This window comes from Harpia harpyja, chromosome 7 (assembly GCF_026419915.1).
Source record: "Harpia harpyja isolate bHarHar1 chromosome 7, bHarHar1 primary haplotype, whole genome shotgun sequence".
Taxonomy (NCBI): Eukaryota; Metazoa; Chordata; class Aves; order Accipitriformes; family Accipitridae; genus Harpia; species Harpia harpyja.
This window is the reverse complement of record NC_068946.1, coordinates 54,547,165-54,573,402: the sequence shown is the minus strand read 5'-3', so window position 1 is coordinate 54,573,402 and position 26,238 is coordinate 54,547,165. Positions and strand designations below refer to the sequence as shown.

The following is a 26,238-nucleotide window of genomic DNA, read 5'->3' as shown; positions in this document are numbered from 1 at the left end:
CATTAATGAAGGTTGCCATTCACCAGTGAATGACCGGAGTAAGAGTTCTAATTGAAGTTAAGAGTATTTCAGCTGGGTTATTCTTATTTAAAAAAACCCATGAAACACTAACAATTGCATTGCCAGATTACTGTATGTGACACTAGGTGGTTATGTCTCCACATTTGTTCCACACAATTGGTCTGAAATCCAAGCGCTGCACGCGTTTGAAGTGCTCATGTTAGACGCTTTTAAGAATAACCATAAAAACAGCTTCTGCCTTTACAGTCACTGCCACCCCCAAACATTTGTCATCTGAAAAAAGAAATATTTCTCCTCATTCATACCAATCAACAAGGTTACCTCCAGCTTTCAAGGGCTGACCCCAAAGCCTTACGTTTAAAGCGACAAAGCCAAGAACATTCACTTACCTGAAGAACAAGAGATAAGAAAAACAGCGAACGCCAACTTAGTAGCAGCTCCCATTTTCCAATGCTGTTAAAACATTTAAGTGACTTTAAGTATCCAGTTTCCTGGGTCCTGGGTCCTGCAAGCTGGAAAATCTCCCTTCTTGCTGAACCGTTATAAAGCAATCTATAGCAACATTTCTGCAGCAGATAGTGTTCATAAAACAGTAAAATCAGATCTGTTTAGACACTGACGATCTCCCTCCGGCTCTTTCTAGCGAGAATCCGGGTTGAGGGATGGATATATTTAGAACCGTGTTTCAAAACACACGTGTCATTTGGCTTCTGTACAAATGGTGGCAAAATTTAATTCATAAAAGTATGCTACGAATCCACTTTAAAAAAAAAAAAGTCAACAATTAAGCTGCTGGACACGACGAAGTCTCTGAGCACACTCCAAATCTTTTCGACATGAAGCTCCGTGAAGCATCCCTCGTAGGTGCAGAGTGTCGGGGAGTCGTATCGAAATCAGCAAACACGATGTTTTCGTCCTAGCTCCCCTCATACAACATGTAGTGTTTGGGAGAAAAGTAGCTCCATTTGTTTCAAACCTCAAAAGCCTCCGGGTGAAGGGAGGAAGCTTTGTCAGTTTCTTGATGAAAACTACCTTAAAAAAAGCAAGCCACCAGCTACACGTGGGCAACGCTTCGGTTTTCTTTAATAATGCTGAGGGATTTAGCGTAACCCAGAAGAGGAAAAGGGGAGAAACAACAGTTTGGTAACAAACAAACCTTCGGGCTTCCCGAAAAGTGGCAAATCTCTAGTCCTGCCGCCAGTCAGCGAGAGCCGCACACCTCCCCTCCTCTTCCCGGTCCTTCTCCAGGTCCGTGCGACACCAGCACTCCCGAATCCGAGCAAGATTTCAAATTCTTCTAAGAGATTTCCATCCCCTCCCCCCCCCCCCCCCCCGCAAGAGGCTATATTTGGTATTTAAACACAGATGAGCGACTGGAGGGGGGGAAAAAAATTAAAAAAAAAAGAAAAATGCAGTATCCAGCCGCTGGGGAGGAGGGTGATATATTCTTTGTGGCAAATCCTTCCTTCCTTGACTGCCGTGCTTCTAGGAGAATTCAGCTTCTTTGGAAGCGAGGAGGCGAGCGAGACTGCGGGCAGAGGGGAGGATGCAGCGGCTGCCTTCCCCGCCGGCTTCTTCCTCCCGTGCAGCAGCAGGCTTGTGACTCTTCTGCTGGATGCACACTCCTCTCCAACTCCTCACGGACACATTTCTTTCTCGCCGCACCTCCGCCCGCCCCGCTGCTGTTCAAACGGAGAGCCGAGACGGTCCCGTCCTCCCCCCCCACCCCCCCCCCCGATCCAGTTCTTGCCTTTTTTTTTTCTTTTTTCTTTTTCTTTTTTTTTTTCCTTTTAGGAGAAAGGAATAAGAAATAGCAGGGGTGGAAAGGAAAAGCCTGCTGGACTCCTCCTGCCTTCTCCTCCTGCCTCCCACACAGCGCACCAGGCGAGCCCCGGCCAGAGGGTGGAGGGGGGAGAAATCCCCTCGTCACCCTCGCCCCTAACTCTGACCCCGGCTCACTCCCGGCCCCGAGGAAGCCGCTGCCGAACCCGACTCTCTCGTCTCCCGGGCGGCGGAGGCAGCGCGGCTGAGACCAACTTTGTCCCTCCAGGAGTGCAGTTTAGGGGTTGGCGAGGAGAAAAGGCCGAGCCCGGGGGTTTTCTCTGGGCGGCGGCGGCGGCGGGAGCCGTCTCTAGAGTCCCCCGAGTCCAGCCGGCAGCTCGGAACAGCCCTCCGTACCCTGCTGCTGCTGCTGCTCCCCTGTGGTAATTTCATATCTACCCATTCACTTGTGTGGCGTGGAGAACGGACCCAAGATGGCGGCGCCCGGCCGATTGTTTTTGTTTCCTCTCCTCCTCCTCCCCCCTCCCCCCACCTCTCCCCTCCTTTCCCACAATCACGGCAGCCCGTCGCGCGACGCCGGGCGGCCGCGCGCCGCCCCGGATTGACAGCCGCCCTGCCCACTCACGACCCAGCGGCCTCCGCCTAGGCCCCGCCTACCCTACCTAACCCCCACCCCCCCCTCCCTCCTCCAGCGGGGCGGAGCGCGGCGCGCGCTCTCCTCCGCCCCCTACCTGTCCGCGCGCACCCCCCCCTCCCCCCCCCCGCGGGCGCGGCCCTCGCGCGCCTTCTCCTCAGCGTTTCCCGCCCACCGCCGCTGCTCGGCCGCTGCCCCCCCCCGTCCCCGCCCCCGGTGTCCCCCCCCTCCCCGGTCCCCGGTCGTGTCCTGCCCGCTTTAAAGAGCGAAGGTCGGTGGGGGCCGGTTTTTGTCGCCTCTCCCCTCGGTATGGTAGTGGGGGGAACGGGGGGGGGGGGAAGAGCGGGAGGCGGGCGGGCTGGCTGGCTGGCTGGCTGGCTGACTGACTGACCCCCGCCCTGAGGGGGGGGCGCCGTGCCGGCCGGCAGGTGTGAGGGACGGGCCTGGCTACGCCGCCCGCCGGCACCTGCTCGGCGCCGGAGGAGGAGAGCTGGCGCCTCCCGGTCCCACCCCCCCCCCCCTCACCCCCTCCGTTATTATTAATTCACCTTTGCGGGGCTCGTTCGTGGCGTTGGGGAGTCTTTCTCTGGCCCTTTTGAGGTGATGGAGCGCCGTAAGAAAAAAAAACCAACCCCGAAACCAACCAGACTACCACAAGAAATCCTGTGAGACCTGGTGTAAAGCTGTTGAGTTGCTACCAGCAATGTCAAACGCTGTTTTCCCGGCCCTCCGCCTCATTTCTCCCAGCCAGAAGTGCCACCGCCGCTGACCGGGAGCCCTGCTGGGAGATGGGGCGTGTGGTGGTCCCCATGGCGGGCACGGTCCTCGGGCAACTCACTGCTGCCACAACATCCAGAGCATGTTTTATAGCCTCGCTTTCGGACGCTGTCACACCAAGGTGCTACGTTAATAGGTGGTTTGTACCTACACGTATGGTATCGCGTGCAATTAATTGCGTTTGCGCTGGCCGCCCTGAAGAACAGGGTGCTCTGCTCGTACGGTGGCTTCGCTTCCTGCCTCTGGCAGCGTGCTTAGCCTCCCTCCGAATCACAACAAACTTCTGTTTCCTATCATTGTTTGTCCTTTGGCTGCCACAGACCAGCGGCTTGCAGTATTTATTTGTCGTGAGATAGCCTTTAGAAGTTCCCGAGACGGGCACAACACTGCATTGTCTTACGTGCTGTGCGAGAGCAGAACAAATGGTCCATGCTCCAGAACGTGGGTATAAAGCAGCACGTGAGCTCGGTTTGGAATAGAGGAGGGAGAGAGCAGGAAGGATGAATAATTTCCAGTGTTCTCACCTTTTGGGGAAGATGCGTATATTGGTGGTACTTTGCGTCGCTCTAGATAAAACACTTCTGCACTGAATTATCCCCCTTAAGGACCGCAGTTGTGCTCCTTCGTGAGTTGGTGACACTCCTGACACCTTTTTTTTTTTTTTTTAAATGGATACCATAAAATATGTTACTTGTCTCTGAATAAAAAGGAAGACATGTCTCTTAGATCTGGAGATCAATGCAGGAAAGCAAAAGGGCCTTAATGCTGGCTTTTAATTTCTGTATTTTATAAAGGCCTGTGCCTGCATAAGCAAGAAGTACCGAGTTCTCTGAAAACTGGTTGTGTTTTTCACTAAGCCCAGATAGGTATTGAGTCATTCCAGATACCTTCCTTTTCAGATTGCTTGATGGCACGGTCTAAGTTTTTTTGGGATGTGAATACTAGGTGGTACTAGACTGGAAGGAGTATTACGGATAGGATATTTCACATATGTGAATATACAGCCAAGTCAAGGCTGAGTAACATTGCCAAGCTGTCTGAGCTGTGCTAATTCACTGATCAACAGAGACGTTCAATAACTAGACCTGGTGAGCCACCACTAGCACTTGGATTCAGACGTGAAGAAATGTGGATATTTCAGTCTGTTTATACTGAGGTGTCTGCTTGAGTTCTTAACGAGGATTCGGGCTTCCTTGGTGTTTCTCTGCCGTGTTCAAACACTTACCAACACTCAATTCATCCAGTGATGGTATTTTTGATGATTTGAAACATCCAAAAAGCAAAACAAGATGTAAGGGATTGTGCACATCTAGAAGGATCAAGACATGTGGCAACACTTTTTATGCCATCTTTTATCCAAGTATTTCAGAATGATTTACAAGCATTAATTAATGTATTACAACACTCCTACTTAATCTGTAGTTTTTAATATTCTTCAATAGCAGAATATTTAAACGTGACCTGTTCTGCAGGTTGTATTTTCACTTGGCTCAGCTTCTTCAAAATGCTCGTCATGTTGCCACATGAGTAGGAAATTATAGCTAAAAATATTGCTATTGTACGTGTGTGCGCGTGAATATATATATATACTTCCCATTGTAGGTATTTGGCTTCTTTTTTTTTACTGACAGAATGTAAGTTATGGTCCACATTCATATTTTACCAATTATTTTTGATAAAAATAGAATAAATATGTCATCTATGTAACACCATTTGCATGAATGTCATAGTAAAGAGGTGTCTCTTACTCAAGTAGCTGCTTATTCTTCAGCATGGGTGGGTTTTTGCTTGCAGGATTCCTTTAGCAGAGTAAAGCCTTCTGGCCATCCAGGAAATACTACAAAAACTGTAATAGTATAGGGCTAATCTTGTCAATCACATGTTTATCAGGACCACAGGAATCACGAATGAAGCATATCTTTCTCTCTTTTCCTTCCTAGTTTTGAGGCTGAATGGGAGCATGGCAAATGGCATATAAATTAGGATGACTGTTGGTAACTAGGATCAGGGAGCCTGCCCAGACTTCTGTACCACTCCAGAAGCATCAGTCTGTTTTCAGACCCACTGGTGCTGCACGTAAGCCTTGCATCCTTTGCAGACCTACCTAATGTAGCATATGAAAAGAAACAAATACGGAGAGGTACAAATATGCTCATTTTTGGTATGCAAACAATAAAAACCAGTTTTGTTGCATGGATGCAGCACCATAATATTGTTTCAGTTATGTCATTATAGGCACAATATCAATAGAGCTATCTATATCTGCATTAGGATTTGCTCCCATTTAATTACATTAAAAAATAATAATTAGGTAGTTTGGTGCAAATATTGTACAGACCTTAGCAGAAATTGCCTACCATTTGTGTGAGGTACTTGATGCAAAGTGCTTTAAGAGCTTTGGGCTTTCTCTGGGCTGTTGCTGTTATTGCTAGTAAAAGGATGAGTTTTATCCCAAGTAGATATGTTAAATGTCAACACAGTTGCTGTCTCCTCTTTCTTTTAAATTTTTTTTTTTGCATGCCTTTCTCATGTGAATTTGGGGGGCGTTTCCCTTTTCTACCTTTTGGCTTTTCATTTCTATTTTCCTTTCGCTTTACACTCCAGATCTTTTTTCCCTCTTCTAAGATCAATCTGTCTATGCATTTTTAATGAATCATTTACTGTGACATATGAGCACTGAAGATACAGTGTCAGGGACTTACGCATCTGCGGAGAGCTTCTGTGCAGGAGTAGCAGCAGCAAGATGAAATGGATGTGATCTTAGTTTCATTCTTTTGTTCATGTGGGATGGTACTTTGCCTAGAGGCAGCACAAATATAACCTTCCTTCTCGGGAATAATGAGAAGAATTAAAACCCAGCAATGTCTCATTTTTCTCTTCAGAGCACTGCTAGGAATAGAGAATTTCAGCTGTGCCCTTGCTTCTTCCATGCTTACCACTGAATCAATACTGTTTACGCAGAAACAGCATTATAGGTAAGGAGCTATTGTGCGAGACTCATTCATAGTATCTATAGAAGCATTTTTAAAATGTAGAGTGGGAAACATGGGGTTTATAATATCAGGAGTAACATCAACAGATACAACCCTTGTCATCATCTCATTAATCTTCCCTCATGGTCTAAGTAATTCTCCCTTTGAAACTCTGAAGGAAGAGGACCACGTTCATACACTGTCCTTCTGTAACTGAAACGAAAATGACCAAAACAGCAAGAACTTAATCTCTCTCAGGGATCTCCTCCTTACCAGCCAGCTTAACTTTAATGCAGTGGGAAAAAGTGCAGATACTGGATGACAGCCTAATTTTTTAGCAAAAAAGGGTAAATAACTGCTTTAAGTTATTTTTAATTTCACATGAGTATGCATGACTTATGTGAAACTCATAATATTTTAAAAGTTTTAATACAAATTTTCAGGTTTAGTGCACTGGACAGATCAATAAAATTACTACAAATTGTTCAGTATTTTGCATTTTTTACTCTGTTCCAAAACTATTGAGATACTTTACAGTTATATGGATAACACAGCTTTAAAGCATGAGAAAATGTAGAATTAAGCAACCTTTTAAATGTTGATGAACTGAAATGAAATCAATAGCTTGCCTTTGGTGTGCATTTGGATTGGGTCAGTATATACATCCATCAAAATTTTCTCCTTTTACACTTGTAATCAAACTTATAAATTTTACATGCAGTTCTTGAATCCAGCTGATATCCACAAAGACAAAGTAAAATACATGCTGAAATCATAGCCGTGTTTTGGATTCAGGTATTTTGGCATTTGGCTAAAGTGTGCTCATTTTATTCATGTGAGCAGTACTAATAACTACAAATGAATAGGATTTTGCTTGTATCATGTTACGTAAAGCTATTTCTATAGCAAGTTTGTGTGTGTGACAAATTCTTTTTTCATGTAATCAGATGGAGCCTGTAGACCCACACTAAGATGAATGTTTCCCTGCTTCGAGTTTAAAAACAAACACATAGATACAAAATTGTACAGAAATTGACGCTTAAATACAATCTCCATCAAGTCATTTTCATTAAATGCTACATTTATACCAATGATTATTTTTCTTTTTTGATCTGCTATCCAGCCTTTTGTTTCCTTAAAATGGTTGTGCAGAGATTCAAAAATATCTAACCTATTTTCTTGGAGGACAGAGTGATGTTTCTTTCTAGGATTTGCACTGTCTTGTCAGAAGAGATCATCTGGCTAGAGCTTCCTGTTGCTTTCAGACACTACATTGTCTCTTAGAGGCAGGTTGTTGTGTCACAGTTTTTTATTACTGTGGCATTTATCATGTATGATTTCATACATATTTCATAGTAAAATTAAATTTTCTAGATACTTTACTATAGTCCTCATTTATACTACACAATCCTTTTTTTTTTTTTGAAGTGCCATGAAGAGTCCAAGATGAATTCTTAAAACCCTAGTCTGTATTATGAAAACAAGGTCTTCAGGTCTGTGTAGAGATTTTCCTTCTCAGAATATAGTATGACAGTTTATATATTCCTTTATAAACAAACTCTGTGTTTGTCACAGAAAGCAAAAGTGCTACAACATTGTAATGTTTTCATCATTATTTTTGATGAATTCTTAAAATGTGTGACAAGTGTTTTCTTTTGCTACAGTGTCCTGACAATGATATTAGATTTTGAAAAATATACCTTTCACACTTACTTAGAAAGTCCTTATAGGTATATATATATATTGATTGATAAAGAATTACATATTTTAGACTGACAATCTGTAATTAAATAGTCATAAGAAATAGGAGAGCAAAGTGGCCAAGTGGGGAGAGATTGTCAGATACTTAAAGGATTAAATTGTGTGCTCTTTAGAATTATTTTGTTAATATGACTTTTGGTTCTTTTGAAACAAGGAAAATACTTGTATAGATGTGATTACTTATGATGTCATTCAAAATAGACTAGAAGCTTTCTGTAGTGACTGAAGAGTGGGATCAGGAGACTTGGCTAATTTTTCAAGCTGTGATATGTGGTTTAACTTCAGAGTTTAATCACAAATTGTATATATATATATTATTTTTGTTAAACAGTATCAGAGGAGCACAAGAAAGTCAAATACACTGTCACAGGTAATGCATTCATGTTTTTCATAAGCCGAAGACATTTTATCAAAAGTGTACCTGAAGTCTTCATCTATTTCTTAGTAGCAGAAACAATTTATGGGAGCTTGATGAAAAGCATAGTATGATTGTCAGGTGTACAACCTAGGTTCTGCAGAAAACTAGATATGTTTTGCTCATTGATTCAAAATGAAACACATAGAAAAGTGCCCCCGGGGTGGGGGTGGAGAACTTTAAGAGAGTGGGCTAGTTATCAGACCTGTGATGTGCAGCTTGGATTCAAGGTTTAGCAACAAATTGCGTACATGCATAGTATTTTTTTAAAAGGACTGACAACAGAGCTTGTCCTTTGACTTTTCATTTCAGCCCTGAATCTTAAAATTCTGAGTTCTTTTGTAGCAGTAAAGTTTATAGGATGTTAATAGTCAACCAACTTAAATCTTGCTTCTGCAAGCAGCAGAAGATCGAGCCTACTGCTGTTACATATGCTTAGTTGTTGTCCAGCTCACCGGGTAGCTAAAGCCTTCTCCAGCTTTTGCTGCTGAATAGCTTTGGGGTAGATTAATCTACAGCTTATTTTATAATACTTACAATTCAGACATTGAACAAATATTTTAATGTCTGAGGTGACGAAATTCCATTTAGTCCCTATAGGGAGAAGTTCTTTCAATTCAGGCTATTTTAAAATGAGTAAAAGCTAACCTTTTCTCCATTTAACTAGAAAGTTTTGTACATAGCAGTCAACCGTTCTAATATAAAGGCTCATTTTTTGCCTTCAAATTCTTTAGGCAACGAAAGCATACTTCTAAGGTTGTTTTTTAGTGATACATAGTGCACGCACCCTGTTGTAGGAACATCAGGTAATTAACTGTTATAAAACTGCAGAGAGGAAAGTAGTTTTGTTTTATATGGAGAGGTAGGGAAGCTCAAGTACACACACATGGGTACTAGATTTTTCTTTACATACTTGCCCTAAAACATTTGAATGACTCCATTGGAACACCACCATTTTGAAGCTATTAGTCGCTTCTGATAATGAGTGTATTGGTGGTTTAGTAGTTATTATACATTTGTTGGCAGAACAATGAAGTTTCTAAAGGTGTGAAAAGAATGGGGACTTTTTGGCTTAGGATTCATACACAAACAGGGATTGCCTCAGCCAGAAGACCATCATTCCTCTTTTTACCGTGAATACTGATGAATAATGGCATAGCCAGTAGAGCTGGCAGTGTAGTTTAGAGGTCCCTCTTTCTGTGCCGTTTCCTAAATAATGTCTCTCTTTTTCAGAGAGGTCTATTTAGTTTTTTCACCATTATCATAGTCTTTTTTTTTCTCAGAGTTCATAAGAGGATTTCACTTCCGGTAAGGTGTTTCTTGCAGGCCACAAGCACAGTTGTGGAAAACTTCAGTTAACACGTGTCCTGTCAGGATCTACACTGAGAGAAAAGAAACTCTCAGACACTTGACCAGCTATTTGGAAGTTGGAAGGTGGGTGCCAGTGAGTCTAGCATTTCAATATCAAGGTGGATTAAGAGCATTAAGGAAGCTTAAACAGCTCTCAGGAGAGAGATTTCCCATGGTTTTGAAGGCTTTTTCCACTGGAACAGTAGCTGAGCTGCAGTTTGGGTTGAAAGGTCAGGGTTTTTTCTCCTGGAATTGTGCATGGCACTATGTAGTTTTACTTTTTTTATTAAGCATACTCAAAGTTTGAGTGTTCAGGTCATGCTGCATGCTTCACATTTGAGAAAGCTCAGACAACACTTCTTGCCAAGTTTAATGGACGTTGCCATGAAGTTTTCAGGCACTGGCTAAGGCAAGTGAAAAGAAAGAGACAGGGGTTTTTTCTTGTTTGGTTCATGTTTTTCTTTTAATGATCTGTTACAACTAATAGTCCCAATCTACATTGGTTTACAAGTTTTATTGTCATTAAAATACCAGCCAATTAACTGAGTCATGTAAACAGCTGTGCTGTTGGAGGGAAGGACTAAGATGTGGTTGGATGTTTCATCTGTATTAGCTAGCATGGAAGAATTTTATAGAACCATGTTGTCTCTTGTAGTAGTGACGGGAGAAACCAAATTAGAATGTAAGAACAGACTCTCTCCCTCTCATTTGCCAACTAAATAATATGGAAGCATTCAGTTAATCATAGTTTCCGAAGCAGGTTTTATGAAGTTAATATAACTGAGCTGCAGTAACTTCATGCAACTGTGGAGCATTTTTCAACTCAATATATAGCATGTAGTATGCTGTCAATTGATCATTTGCTGTGCTTTTTCATAACTTCATAATAGAAATTATCCAGGTATATTTAGGCATTGTATAACTAACTGCTTTACTTGTGCATCTTCTTAGGATCATCAGCATTACACTACATCTTCTAGCAGCCTAATATCAGTTATATATAATAGTTGAAGAAAAACCGTTCTTATGCACAAGATTTACTTTGTAGAGTACTGACTGTAGTGAAGACATTGTCAAATATTTAGCAAACAAGCTTGATATTGAAAACCTGTTTTTTAACTATTATTTTTAAATAATAGCATGCTCTCACCTTTAAGCCCTATTAGTTGATTCCCACCTGAGAAAAACATAGTGGGATATGCACAATATATGATGTATATCTGTGTACATATGTTAGCAGGTGATTATTCTTCTACGTTATTGCTTTGCTTAAATTCTACTTAAGATCTGTATCAGATAAAGACATGCTTTTTTTGGCAAATTTTTTTTTTATTTGACTAGAATGTAATTACAATCTTTTTATCAAAAGTTTCTTAAAAATAGGTAGATAAAATGAAAATATTATGTACAAAAGGTGGCAAATCAGTCAGCATGAAATAATTTTTTAATGCAAGTTCTAATAGATAGCTCCTAATACTTGGAGTAGCTAATACTTTGGTAGAATTGCTATGTCAATATAGCAATGAAGATAAACTGTTCAAACAGAGTAGACACTGTAGAATACACTGAGGCAGTAAACTTGTTCCGAGTAAAGACAATGCTTATGGATATGCACATGTCCAGTCCAGCTTTTTGTGAAATCATACAATAAGAGCATTCAGATTGTTTGTGGCTAGTCTTTATATTACAATGAAGTAGTAACAGGAAAGTCAGAGTGTCATTTCCATCTTGATTCTTCTGGTATTTCTGGTGTTACTTCAGTTTGATTTTCTGTTACCTTTGGAGCATCACTGGAAATTTTAAGCAGAGACTGAAAGGCTTCAAAGTGGCCTTATAGACAGGAAAAGTTGCAGACTACAGACAGGTTCGAAGAGGATCAAATGATGGCAGGACAGGTTAGGGTTAGAGAGGTGGGAAGAATGCAGTGTGTCATCAGCTTTTTCACAGAAGCTGCGTTGGGAGAGGTCTGGTAAGTACATTTATCATGTTATCATCAATCATACTGTGATGCAAGTGACTTGGGATTCAGATTTTTGTCCTTGCTCTTGGAACATACAGTTACCTCAAAACTTACATATTTTTCATGCTTTTACAGCAATTTCTAAGCTTTCCTCTGCTAGGCCCCTATGCAAGGCACATGGCAAGGCCATTTATATGCTTTAACTATTCCTGTGTTCTGGAATGGCATTTGTGGATTATTAGCAGTGTTAGACTATAGCAGATCTTTAGTTACACTCATGTGGTACTTCCACAAACACTTTAAGCCAGCATAAGCCAAGAGATGCCCTGCCCTGCCCTGCACAAGTGTTCTTGCAGCTGCACACTTAATTGATTGGGCAACTGATTTGGGTTAAAACTAGCCCAGTGAACAAATCAAAACAAAACATTAGCTTTAAACTAGTTTCTGAACTTACTTCATTCCTAGCCTCACAAATATTTATGCTGGCTTGAAGGTCTTCACCTTCCTGGTGTTCAGACCACAAGAAGTGTGTGAAGAAAACCAGGAGCCGCTTTTTTGATGCAAGGGCTGGTTTAAAGGACTCGTGGAATTGCAGTTTAAATTGTGGCTCCTTGCTAAACCACCGTTCTAAAGGAGGCTTAATGGACATCTTTTTATGCCCTGACTCCTAGGACACACCTTGGATAGAACCCAGGGTGTGTGGCCTTGGACTAATTTTGTCTTATTTCACCTGCCTGCCTTTAACCATTTTTCTCTAAAGAACTTGAAGTTGTATCTTCTGTGATCCAAACTGTGTCTAACCAACATACGTTTCCACACCCACTAAAATATTTTTCTACCCTCTAAAAACCTCTCACAACAGATATTTTCTATATTTGGTAGTTACATTTAGTATTTATGCAACAAAACAATTGGAGAAAAATACAGGATTTAGATGAATTGTGCTTGTCAGTGTTACAATCTGACAGTTTAAGTAGCTCATTCCTTTTCTCCAAAACTGTGCTAAGATAATTTATGTGTTTCATAAGTGTTTTATCTTTGGATTACAAAGAATTACAGAGTTTCACTCATCCCAAATTACATACTAGAAAACGCATTCACATCTCATTTATTACATTGTTGGACATGAGAATAAAATTACGGATCGTGGTTAGTTGCATCAACTCCTTTCGTTAGTCTTACAGGTCTTACATAGTATTTATGCATACTTCTGTATTGCTTGGAATTTCTAGGACAATTACAGCTAGTTCAATAAAAATTAAATGCTTTTTTTTGAGAGAAATTCTCCTTAATTTAAGTAATCTTTTAGTACAATGCAAATACTAGTTATGTTATTTTTTTCCCCATCTTTCCACTATAGGCCTGCCAAATTTAATGCGTTATGTGCAAGAGTTATTCATATAAGTCCCAATTTGTATTTGCCTGCTTGGCACTTTTATCTAATACATTGCGAGCTTGCACCACAGCTGCTGCTTCTCTCTGACCTCAGGTGCTTGAAGCAAAGGATGGAAAGAGGCTGTGGTGCCACATGGCAATCTGCTGTAGCTGTAAAAGGTGTCCCTTTGCTGAGCGGAGCTCCACTGGAAGGTTTCTCTTCCCAGCTGCGGTCTCTCTTTGGAGGTCCTGAAAGGTGACCTGACCAGCACAGACCTTTCTTTACAGCAAATAGGCAGTGGTTCTGTCAAAGGCAGTGTGTGGACATGGACAGGGAAAAGTTGTGCTGCACTGCTGATTGGTGGTTTTGTTTGTGTTTTTTTTTAACAGTTAACCTGAACATCTGTTCAAAGATCAAGACATTATTCTGAGTTGCATCCAGTAAAGCACATCACCTCTGGAACTGCAAAGACACTACAAAATCATTAATTTCTTCAGCTAATATTGAAGAATTAAGTCCTACACTCTGCAAAGCAAAGTTCAGGAATGTAGCTTGTAGAAGATATGGAAAAGGTAAAGGACTAATTATAGAGGTCGACTGCCAATTCTGTTTAAAATGTAAGTTTCCTCCTCTTCTCAAAAGTAACTAGGACACTGCCTCATAAAAATAGTCTTACAAAATTCCATGGTGGAATGGGTGTTAGTAAGCTCTTAACATGTGCTCTAGGTTATTGCTGTTTGTGTGTCAGTCACTGATGTAATTCTAATTTCACTTTATCTTTGATCAACCAAACTATTTTTGAAATTTTCTTGAATGTTCTTCCATTATAGTGTAGTAGAAGATGAACAGTAGTGGAAAGATTTTAATATTGAAAGTATTTGAAAGAAAGATTTCTTGAACTATGTGAATTTCCAGTTCGTTCTGATTATTCAAGGGTTCTGGCTTTTCTTTCACTAAGAGTTTGCAACTTAATGTTTTCAGTTATAAAAGCAAAAAAAATCATTTACCAATTTACAGGTGTAATTTCTTTTAAAAAAAAATGAAAAAGAAAAATTAAGGGTTTATCTAAAATTATCTGGAAGGTTGCTGCACCTTATAGCATCTATGTTATTTTATCTTAAAAGTATAACTGGGATCTTTAAATAAGAGGAGGGTAAAACCATTGGCTGTTCCAGCTAAATACTTAAACCACAGTTTAAGCTGAAGCTCCTTAATCTAAATCAGTTAAAAAAAATCCTCTTAAAATACAGAATAGAGTATTTCATATTTAAATAGTTGAATTAACATACCTGAAAAGTCAGCAATTTTCAGAAGGGAGGAGTGTGTGCCACTACTGATGATATGGGGGACAGAACCTGTTAGTCTAGACCTGCCAGCCAAGATACTGTAAGCATGGAAGCATAGCCTCCTCTATAATAGCACTCCTTTGACGGGGGGGGGGGGGGGGGGGGGGGGGGGGAGAAAAAGAAAGCCTTCTTATGTTGAGTTATCTAATGGTATTTCATTCGCAAGGTGTGAAAAACCAGAGGAGCAGATTAGTTTTCCAACAGGGTGCTGGGCTGAGGAAAAACTATTGTAAAAACTAGGATTTACTTCTTGCAACTTCGTATATGAAAACTCAAGTTGCAAACACGCAATGCTGCACCGTAAACAATATATGCAATTCAAACAGGATATAGGAGATAGAAGGACCCAGACATACAAAAACTGTTTCTTCAGAGAAGCTAGGAGAGTTGAAGCGAAAATTTTAAATGTGATTTATTGAAGTTCAAATTTTTAATATTTCCATTTTAAGGAAATTTCTTAAAACCAAAATTTCGATCTAGACTAATTTCAGTTCTTTTCTAGTGTAAAAATGTTCAGTAGTATGGAAATTTAACCAGTTTAGAATCCCTTTAAAGCATAAGGAATGATTATTATCTTGAACAACTTTAAAGGTGGAGGTTTTTTATTTTAACTCATGTGAAGTAGTATGAAACAAAACCTGGACGCTTAAATTATTTTATGATGTAGTTCTTAATTATCAGAAACTACACTTTTAATAATACGCTACTATGACCTAAGTTGCATTGAATGTTTATAAACAGCAGGTTGGAAAAAATAATGCACCTCTTTCATACCTGCAGTGCTACAGACTCCTTAGTGGTTAGTTTCTAACTAGTATTCAAGTGGTGCTTGGAAGCAATACATGAAATTAAATGTTAATATTGGTTTTTAGTAAGTTGTGATGTAACTTTGTGATGTAACAGGTAGTCTATTGCAGAAATTGCTTTCTCTCTTGTGTTGTGATCTATTGCTATAGAGTTCCGTACAGTTTTTTGCACTATGAGTGTTTTTCTGTGTCTGTCATTCACCCTCTTAGAGGTGTGTCATGAGTTACTGTTGATCTGCTTTGCTTTACGAAGATCTTTTATTATGGTTTTCTTGGAGTTGGCATTTTATCTTTGTAGATGCTTAGGAATTAGTATCTCATAATGATCTGAAGTTTGCTACTTTGAAGTCAGAATTTTTAAACAGGAGACTTGGCAATAGATGTACTGTAGCTGCTCTTAACAGTTTAATTAATGCTGTGTAATGTATGCACATTTTGTTAGCTTATACTATTTGGAAACACTACTTGATATATAGAATGGAAAAAAGTGTGCACACTCCCTAAGTGATGCATGTTGTTGTGTCTGTGAACTCTGTAGGTTTGTAATGTTAAATTTGCCAAAGTTAATGTGTTGAAAAGTAACAAGTTACTTAAGTTAGTTAAATGTCTCTTTCCAGAGGAAAATTACCATAATGGTTACTTTTACTAAAATGCAATTACTGTCATTGTAACAATCAATCATATTTTCTTGTGGAAGGAACTTTACCTAGTTCTGAATGCATTAAAATGTAAGATTGTTCTGCTCAGTGTTAAAATGAGCTGCAGAGGCAATATATTTTGGGGGAGAATCAAGTGGAAGTTCCAGTCATATGGTTGTCTTTAAGAGTATTCAAAAATAGAAGTGTACTTCTTAAATGAAATTGAGCCCAGTGACTTGTAAAACACCAACCAAAGCATTATAAATTCCGAAAGGCTTTAAAAATAGTTGAAAAAGGTTTTGTTACAGCTGAGCTTGATTAAGCCTTAAGCAACAAGTTCCCATATGTATTTACCACTTGGCTGACAGAGTCTATGAGGTTCTCCACAGCAATCTGTAGAACAGGGTTGGTTTGTCTGCTATGGCATCCTCCCACTTTTCTTCCTTGCAACCTCTTCTCTCAGCCTTATATTAAGCCTGCAACTTACACTCTTTTTCTAACATTTCTTTTCCCTAACCTTCTTTCCTTCCCAATCATGTCTTTCCAGTGTCTTTGTTCTCCTGACTCCTGTGAAAAATTCCTGAGGAAATAAAATCTTATGCAAAAAGTAGGAGCAAGATAAAGAAACTGAACTTTTGAATAGTTGGATTCCCAAACTCATCTCTAAGAGACTTAGATATATCAGAGGTAGTTGTTGCTTCTTGACCTCTCATGCTGTGTATAAATGTAAGAGACAGGCCTTTAGCAAGAACCTGCAAAATTGCTAAGAGGCCCATTGGAAATACTGAAGTTGCTTTGATTTGCTTGTAGTACTGCAGGTGGCTGCTCCTTACTCTGTGACTTCTTATTTCTCACTGAAATGTGTGAGGACCAGTGCTAGGATAGAATGGTTTCAATACCCATCTCTGCATATTTATTACAGTACCCCTTGTCTTGCAGTACTCATTTCCAAAGGCAACAAAGTCACTTTTTAAAGTATGGGACTATAATGTTGAATATGAGGTAACAGAACCCCTACCAATCCTTAAACATAAAGAGGTGATTCTGTAATGGTATTTGGTAATCATGTCTTTCATGGTATTAGAATAAAGGAACTGTATTGCAGCCTTACATTGCTAACTGTAGATTTCTATTGTTTTTTAAGTAAAAATGTGTCATTCTTTTGGTCTCATTGCTTCTGTTCATCCTGCTTCTGGATAGTACTGATATTCTATGTTTATTCTATGAAGTAATGTTACCTTGAAAATAAATGAGGAGCATTTTCAATATCCTAGATCAAAATCATTAAATATGTAGTAGTTTTATTGGCAGATCAGGCATTGAGATTTTGAAACCAATTTTTTGTATTTTAGTTTTTCAGGTATTATATTCTTATACTTTTGCAGAAACAATTGCATAGCACAATTGTTATTGTTGTATAAATGAGTTTGTGTTATATAATAAATTATATGGTAGAGAAATGAGTTTATATAATACTCAAAGATATTTTCATGACTGTTTTTATAAGAAGAGTCTTTCCTTGCACAAAATACTTTTATCTGCTCTGTCTGCAAAGAAGAAACATACTTAAATTCTCATAGATGATAAACAATTTTGGTGCTCAGCTTGAGATGTTCTGTGAAGTACTTAATGTTTTTTCAGGCAGTATTGGTCACTACCACGTGGAAATATGATTCAAACTGTACACACATAACTTGATGCACAATTAATAATCTCTTGAAAGTTTTGACCTGTCTTGTTAGAAGCTGAGCTTATTTGTTCTAAGATAGTGGACCTAAAAGAATTTTTATAATTTCATTTTTTTGGTCTGTCTTTATATAGAATGAAAAATAGCATCTTCATTGAAAAACAACTGCTAAAACATGCACCATAACTGTTTTCACACTTTGAGTTTCATGTTAATATATGATTCTACTGTGGTAAATGTATTACGATAAACACATGCATTCCATACATCCCTAGTTTATGTTGGGTTCGTGTTAGGTTTATTTTGCACAGAGTGCCGTAGGTTTCAGTGAGTTTACATAACCATTGATAATACAGGTTTAGGTAATTTTCTGTTTAAAGTATGAACGTTACTTTAATTTCACCAGTGGTAGGTAGGTAAATTATTGCTGTAAGTATATTTTTAATATTTATTTCAATGCATGCTTTTCAAGCTCTTTTTAATACAAGAGAGTGATAATAGTATCTGATTTAAGTCACAGAATTTTCTTGTAAGTTCATTAAGGTATTGCAATTTTTGCATTAAAATCTGTGCTTTGGTTTTGGTTTTAAAATTTAGTCTTTCATATGAAGAAGTGTTCTCTCTGGTATTCTAGGGGCCTTTGTTGGATTTTGAAGAGATTGCTCACCAAATAATACCATTCTACAAAATTTACCTTTTAGTAAAAATGCTTTCCTTAATGTCTCAGTGTTACGGATCACATGGTAATAACGAAATACCCTAAAATTTGACCCAGTGCCAAACTGGTCTCCAAGCCAAATTCATCACAAATGTATTGGGGAAGCAGTCTCAATACAGCTTAGAAGATTAACCCAGAAAGTACAATAGTGAAAACATAAGAGGAATTTGGAGAGGTACATGTAGGGTATGAGGGAATCAGAATTGTACAGAATGGTTGAGGTTGGAAGGGGCCTCTGGAGATCTTCCCTGTGAAAGGGAGACAGAGGTTAGACTAGAGCAGACATCTGACACCTAGATTGATCATGAAATATTAGAAAAAGAATACTTCAAGGAATGACATGCAAAGTGACAGGAGAGCACAGCATTACCAGCGTTCGGAATAGAGATTGCATACTTGATCTACTGAAAGGAAAGCATTTTTAAGCATTAAATGTGTTTAGTTGGTGGCTAAATAGAATTTGGGGTTTTAGAGGATTTGTATACAACATATATCTAACAAGCTTTTAATTCCATTTCTAGACCACATTTCCAATCTATGTATGTGTGTTTTTAATGAAAACTTTTTAGATTTTATTTTGTTAATGAAAGATATTTAATGTCTTATTTCAACAAAAATAAAAGGAGACTATACAAATTTATTTTATATATAGAATAGTCGTGATCGTTTATTTTAGTAATATGCGCATATACTAAGCACATGTAAACTAGGTAATCTGATTTGTCCTAACAGTTGAATAAAACAAAGAGCAATATTTGTCATCTTAAGTCAGAGGCTGAAAATAAAATATTTTTCAAGGCTGACTGAAAAAAGCTATGCTCTCTTCAGAGTAAGTTATGATATAGATGGTAAAGCTAGTCAGAAAAGGTGAAAGCATAGTAATTCCTTGCCCAGCTAGAAAGATTTTTCACTAGATTAGGACATAAATACTCTTGCATGTACTCTTGTTTATCAAATTCTTCTTGAGTATGAATGGCTATCTCCTTATTGCATTTCTGTTAAACATTTTTAGATTAATATATAGTTTTGTGGAATAATTGCCTATTAATAACTTCCTACAGGTTGTCCTATTAGTATAACATTTTATTGTTTCTATCTTGCAATATATTCCTGGAATAGATAATTACTTCACTGATATAATCATAGAAATAATAGTATTGTCCTTATGTTAGAAAATGGAGGTTAATACAAATGATGTTCTAATTAGAATTCAGAAGACTGGTTGGCACACAGTTGATTTTGTTTGGGGTTAAGCCTAATCTTGTTACGTTGTTTTTAACTATGAAGAGAGTGGGTTTAAAGATCTCCAGCAGTGCAAATGAGATGAGGGAGTTATAAAGAGCTTAAAGAATCAGAAAAGTATAACTCCTTAAAACCAAATTATGTAATAAACACAATGCTTAAAAACTTTGCCTAAACATCCTTTAATGTAATACAGACACTTCCAAAAAACAATGCAAATTTCTGGTGTTGTTAAATAGAAAGAGTCAAAGTCTTGTACTACTGTAGTAGTTACAGTACTACTCTAATTGTATAATAACTTCTGCGTTTAAGTAGTATATAGGTGTAAAACATTAGTGGTATGTTACATTTTTTATTTTTAAAAGTGTAATATTACTTGAAGTACTAAAGAATCACTTTATTTTTACAAATCCATGTAACATTCATGTTATGCGGACTCCATAGCTGTTCTTAGTAAAACTGTTTTTAGCATTAGTTTCTGTCAGTTCCAGACATTTATGTCAAACTTTATTGATATGGTTGACTGCTGACATAGGTGATTCAGACCTTTTAGTCTTTTTTTTTTTTTTTTTTTTTTGAGAAACAGCTAACATAAAATCTTTACCTTCCATGGCCATTTGACTGTACCTAGGTTATTCAGATTTAATTGCGTTATGTGGGTAAAGGCAATTGCTGAATACTCCAGATAAAACTAGATACAAGGATGGGCCGAGATAGACATGTGAAATTCCATCAGCTTTAACATAGGTACCCTGTCCTGTGGAACTTGTAGAGTGAACCTATTGCAATAGAACAGGACTTGACACCCAACTCATGTAGCTCCAAGAAATTCTATGTATACAATAATGACAAATACTTTGTAAAGAAATAAGGTGCATTTCAGTGTGTTCTTTCTATGAACTGGCTCATAGAAAACCATTGTAACTATATCATTACCGGCGCATCTGAGGACTTCTGACTGTTGGCCACCTTCACCCACCAGCTCTGTGGACATGAGGCTTTACTTCAAAGATCTTTGGATTTGCTCTTACCCTGATGCCGAGTAATGTTTTCTGATCTTACAGTTATTACTCCTTTAATGAAAGTAATCTGTGATTGATTTGTAGATCTACTATTCCCTTAATTTCAAGTTTTGTTGAGTATCTGTAGCTATGTTAAGTAGTAAGGTGGTTTTATAAAATAGCATTCCTCTGTATGAATTCAGAAGCCAAACCGTGACCTACCCAGTGCACACATCCTTTATTCAGGTGTCCCAGAAAGACCCCAGTAGACCTACTTAACAAAATAAATAAGAGGGTTAATGTTTCCCTGTGTAGTTCTCCACCATTATTATACTTCTTAAATCATTAGATTTCAAGTCAGGTCAAATTAGCATAGGAGAACCAAAAACTGTAAAATGCTTCAACATCATTCTTTTTGCTCTTTTTTGTCTATTGTTGGATATGAAACATAAGCACATGCACAGAAAATTAGAGCATATATATTTAGTATTTTCAGTAAGGTTTTATTTATAGCTCTGATTGTGGTAAAGTTTCAATCACTCTACAATTAACTTGTTATGTGGTGGGTGGAGAATGGTGAGTATGTTCACTCATTTTGTAGTATTTAATGTAGACAGGGAAAATCAATGCACTTTCGATGAAAGTATCAACAAATGCTTTCTTTGGGGTTTATCTGAGGGTATCTTAGAATATTTCATGTTAATGAGAAGTTGCAAATCAGACAAAGATGAATGGCTGTGAGGATATAGTACAATAAACATAAGCATGTGTTTGCAATGGTAGCAATCCAGATGATTTAAAAATGCATACTTTTGTGAATGCTGTTATATTAAGTTTGGGCCTAAGAAGCAGTGTCCTGTTCAGAAGTATCATGGATCTATCGACCATTAAAGATAAAAAAAATTCTAACTTTCAATGGTCAGTAAGCACTGAGAATCAGCCCAGCTGGTAATAAGACCCAGTACTTGTTTAAATGTATAAGCATTACAGGCAGTCTAGCAAGGGGGAACAAGAAGCATGAAAGGTGGTGTGTATATTCTCAGCCTTTAGAAAGGCTGCAGAGCTGGACAATTCACTTTCTAAGGTTTCTTTTTGTTGAAATACATAACTCTGTAGTATACTTCACTTCAACCTGTATGCATATATGCACCTTATCATTGTATCTCAAAGCATATACTGCCCCTCATATACAATAAAATAGTATATATAAAATAAAAGATAGGGAAATAAATGATAGCAAAGACCTTCCTGGCTTTATGAAATCTGGCTCATGTCTTCTTTGAGTAACAGAAATTTTGCTTTTGTGAGTTACAAACTTCTACATAGTATGCTTTTTTTTGTGTTAAGGTGTGTAAAATGTGAGAGAGTCATCAGTATTTTTAAATATTTTTTTCCTCTGATGATAATGTATTTTTTTTTCTTTAGGTTAGGTGTGATTCATTACTATATACAAAGCAATACTTTTTTTTTTCATTTTCCCCTTTTTGTTTTAAGACAACATTCAAAAGTATCCATGTTAATGGCTTGATTTCAGTTCTGATCATTTGTCTTGGTTAAGAATGAAGGACAGAGCTATACTGCAATTTTACTTTTCTCCATGTAATAAACTAGTTGTAGAGCTGGAAAGCATGTAATTTCTAGAGGCAGAATTTTCTTTTGTATGGAAAAAAATATAAAATGTTTTAATAAGTTCTGTTCATATCTTCAGGAGTTTGGGTGATATTTTTTAAGTCCTTGGCTTTTCATCTTAGAGCATCTTTACTTTAAGTGGGAGCAAGTTCAATATGGATGTTCTTTACTAGGTGTGATTTGTTCATGCTTAAAACCAAGCATCTGTATGGTCAGTTCTCTAGTCAATAGTAAGCTAATCAGCATTTGATTGCTTTGGTGATGGCTGCACGACTGTCTGCCTGTGAGCTCTTTTGCCTTTTATTATAGTGTTTCTATTTTGTAAGTTTTTAGGTGTTCCTGTATGATGGTAAACCAGCCTATTTTCCCTCAATTTTTTCATTTTCTTTCAGTTACTCCACCTTTCAACAATCATTCATTTGAATTCCCTTGAGTCTTCTGATACAACTTTCATTTAATGCTGATTCTGTGATTACGTACAATACTGTTGCCAATTCATTGAACTGATTAAATTTGACTTGCAACCAAACAAAATCATCTTCTTATAATTTATAATTTTGCAGATTTCCATATACTATTTCTTTGTCTTTGTTGGAATGATCAACATTTCTTGGTACTTACACTTACAGCAGGCTAAGTAAATCTGTGTCCTTGAGTGGGGATGTATCTTTCTGGGAATTCCCTGCAGAATTGTATGAGATACATCAGAGTAAGCTACCATGAAGCATGAGTATCTAGAAGGAGGAAAACTAGGTCAATTGAAATGATCACTGAGACTGTTCAAAAAGGCCTGTGAAGGAGAATTCTGATTTCATACCTGATCACTTCAGACTAGATAACCTTGGAAAGTAAGCCAGGCAGGGTAAAAATACTTCTACTTGTGTGTTGCAGTTCAGGAGACAATGGTAATATTCCCACAAGCTAAGCAAAATGGCCTGAGCTACTGAAATCTTAAACTTTGAAACAGTAGAATAAACCTATTTGCTCTTCCTTGTTTAGTACAAATACTAGTATAGTTTAGTGCAGGTTATTTTCCAAGTGTCTAACTTTGGCAATTAGGAACTATTTTCTGCTGAACATACTGCTTTTTTACATAAGCGGTGTCTTGCATTGCTGATGCTCTTGTTATCTAAGGAGGAGACTGCCTACAATGTGAGATCTGTTTGTTCATGCTGTTACCGGTAGTATGTACAGGATGTACATACCCTTTTCTCTATCAAAATACAGATCTTTTTCTCTCCTGCTTTTTTACCTTTTCCTTCTGTCACTCCTACAGTTTATTTTAAACTTTAATTTATACCGAGCTTCTGCTTTCTCTATCAATATCACATCATTATTCTTATCTGATTCTCTTGATAATTTGTTTGCACTGGAATTCTTGGCAGTGAACTAAGAATTTCATTGTCTACCTACTCTCTTTTCTCTTGGAGAGTATAATAGAGTGGGAGGGAGAAGCCTCATGGTAATATTTTTATATTTGAAATGTAGCCACACTTTATATGCTCCTACACATCGTGCTACTTACAGATAATGAAACAAGTCTCATCTTGTGGTCTAGTGCTTTTCTGTTTTGGACTATTTTGTACTAATTCTACTCATTTCATCTCAAACACTCTTATTAATGCTGCTTCTCTTTTCTTTGCCTGCCTCTGTGGTATTATTTAGGAATGGGACTATTATCACTAACTGGGAAAGCATAGCAATAATCCTCACCCCAAGAAATGAGAAAACAGCTAGTGAAATTAATAGGATGGTGTCACTGATGTAGTCATCTCAGTCTCCCATTGAATTAACAAGCATGGAGGAGAATGCATCCTTTAGAAACACAAAGTACTTCCTCTTCTGCACCCAACTGGTTCTGGTACATGGTGACACAGAGCTTCACTTTTTCCTCCTCTCCCGTCATTTTGGGAAGCTCTTGGGACCTCAAAGTTCCCGCAATCTTTCTTGTAATAAATCCAGTAATACAACTGTATCTTGTTAAAAGTCAATGGTAATTTGAGGGAAAGAAAATGCAGTGCATCTACTGAACAATTACTAATTTAGTATTCTAATGCTATTTTTTTGTTTTGCATCTTTATAAGCAACTTTAAGTAAACAATGATGGCATATACAAGAAGTAAATAGAATTTAGTTTAAAAATAGGTTATCATTGGCAGAACAGATTATTTTTAATCCCTGTTTCTTTTAAATGAGAAAAAAAGATATTTTTACGTATTTTTAAAAGATACATAGTTTATTATAAAATAGAGCTTTTCTAATGGCAGATCATCTTTTTTCACATCCAGCATCTCCTGCCTAAGAGATTATTTGTTTTGCTATGAAGTTTCTTTTTTGAAATAAGTTTACTATACACTTTTTCTTTAACAGAAATTGTTTTAGCTTATTTTTAGGTTGCTTAGATTTCAAAGTAAACTGGGAGTGCTTTGATAACATTTAAGGATTCAACCTCACCTGGATTCAAAAGACACAGCAACAAGAAACCCTGCTGTGTTGCTAATCTTTCTCAGTCATTTTTGATAGTTAGCACCTGATATAAAAGATAATGTCATGTGATTCATATAAATATTGAAAAATCAACTTGAAATTCAGAAGTCTAATTATGTGCTACTTTATTATGAAGGTTCAGTTAAGCATTCAAAAACACTCATTACAGACTAAGTAAAATATACATGGAGGATCATTTCTGGTATTTGACTTAGTTATTTTCAACTGTGTTTTCTGCTTAAAATGGATTAATAGAACAGTAGAGGAAAATTTCAGTTCTGAAATATGTAATGCTGATATACAGAAATACTCAGTTTGATTTTTTTTTTTTTTTGCCATATCTTAATACTTACAGTCTTTAGATGCATTAAAACATTTTTTTAATGGCTGGGGTAGGGGAGGTTTTAAAGTTTATTTAAGCTGATTCATTTGAATCCCTTTTCCCAATTATAACTGCAAATGAATAAACTTTTTTTAAACATTTTATGATCAATTTTAATGTTTAACTGACTCTACACACTATCTTGGAGACTCGTTAAATCCCTAATGTTTTTTATAAACATGGTAATAAGTAATTTTTTTGTGGCTAAATGTAGTTACACCCATCAAATATCCTTCATGAGTGTAATTGATGGAAATTTGATGGTCTCTGTTAGAGAATGTTAAATAGATGAAATAATGGCTATTTTTTGCCTTAAATATTAGGATAATGCTTAATAAAGGAAGAGTATGTCTTTCTAGATGTGGATTAACAAAATAGGTGGCAGTTTATGCTTTTGAGGGTAAAACTAAGCACTTTTACTCTAAAATGACATTAACATTAATGCCATCCATATTACTGTCTGTTCTTGTTCTTTACTAGTTCCACAGCACACTTTCTCATGTTGCAGATCAAACTTTGCTTGACCACATCGCAAGCCTTATCAAGCAGAGATGATCTGTTGAATATCAACTACTTTACTGTGTAGCTATACCTCCTAACAGGAAACATCTTTACAATAGAAAAAACACGTAAAATGATGAGTGTGTTTCTGCCTTGAATTGTAAAGGTGACACGATTGCAATATTCACCTCAGTTCAGTTTCTACCTCCTTTTTGAGAATGGTCATAAGCCAGTTGTGTTACCATTTTTTGTTAGGACACCTGCCTTTTCTATCACACAAGCCATAAGGCATTTAGTTGGATGGTAATGGCTCTTGAAGACTGTAGGACTGATTTGGGTTTGACTTGTCATGGGCCGGTTGAAGGATTTATGTAGCGTTACTAATTCAGCTAATGAAAAAGAGAGCGTTTGATAGTGTTCAGCAGTATTTGGAATTTTCTGAGAATGATATCCAATACTAGTTAGATATTTTTCAGGGAAATATTTTTGGTGAATGGTTTCCCACTGCAGATGGTGGCAGAGAAGATAGCATTCCTTTCTAACTTGAGTTTCTTTGTTGTTAATAAACAATTCTGGGAACAAAATGCATGGGAGATGCAATTTCCTTTTTATGTGCCACAGAACTCTTACATGTTAGTAAACTTAGTCCTTAATACTAATTTTCTTTTTTTATTTTTCTTTCTTATCTAGCTTATTTCTTCAGAAGAAATGTTTGTCATATCAATTTCATTATTATAAATAAATCTTAATTTCC

General features: G+C 37.7%; 1 protein-coding gene across 2 annotated transcripts in view; it reads right to left on the bottom strand.

Moving 5' to 3' along the window:
• ACVR2A (activin A receptor type 2A) overlaps nucleotides 1-2,310 on the bottom strand; it is a 67,305-nt gene extending 64,995 nt beyond the window's left edge. For both annotated transcript variants that reach the window (XM_052792048.1, XM_052792049.1), the window contains exon 1: nucleotides 411-2,310. In XM_052792048.1, the coding sequence (XP_052648008.1) occupies nucleotides 411-465 (55 nt within the window). In that variant the 5' untranslated portion in view covers nucleotides 466-2,310. The remainder of the gene's footprint in view (nucleotides 1-410) is intronic.
• Nucleotides 2,311-26,238: the final 23,928 nt, after the last annotated feature.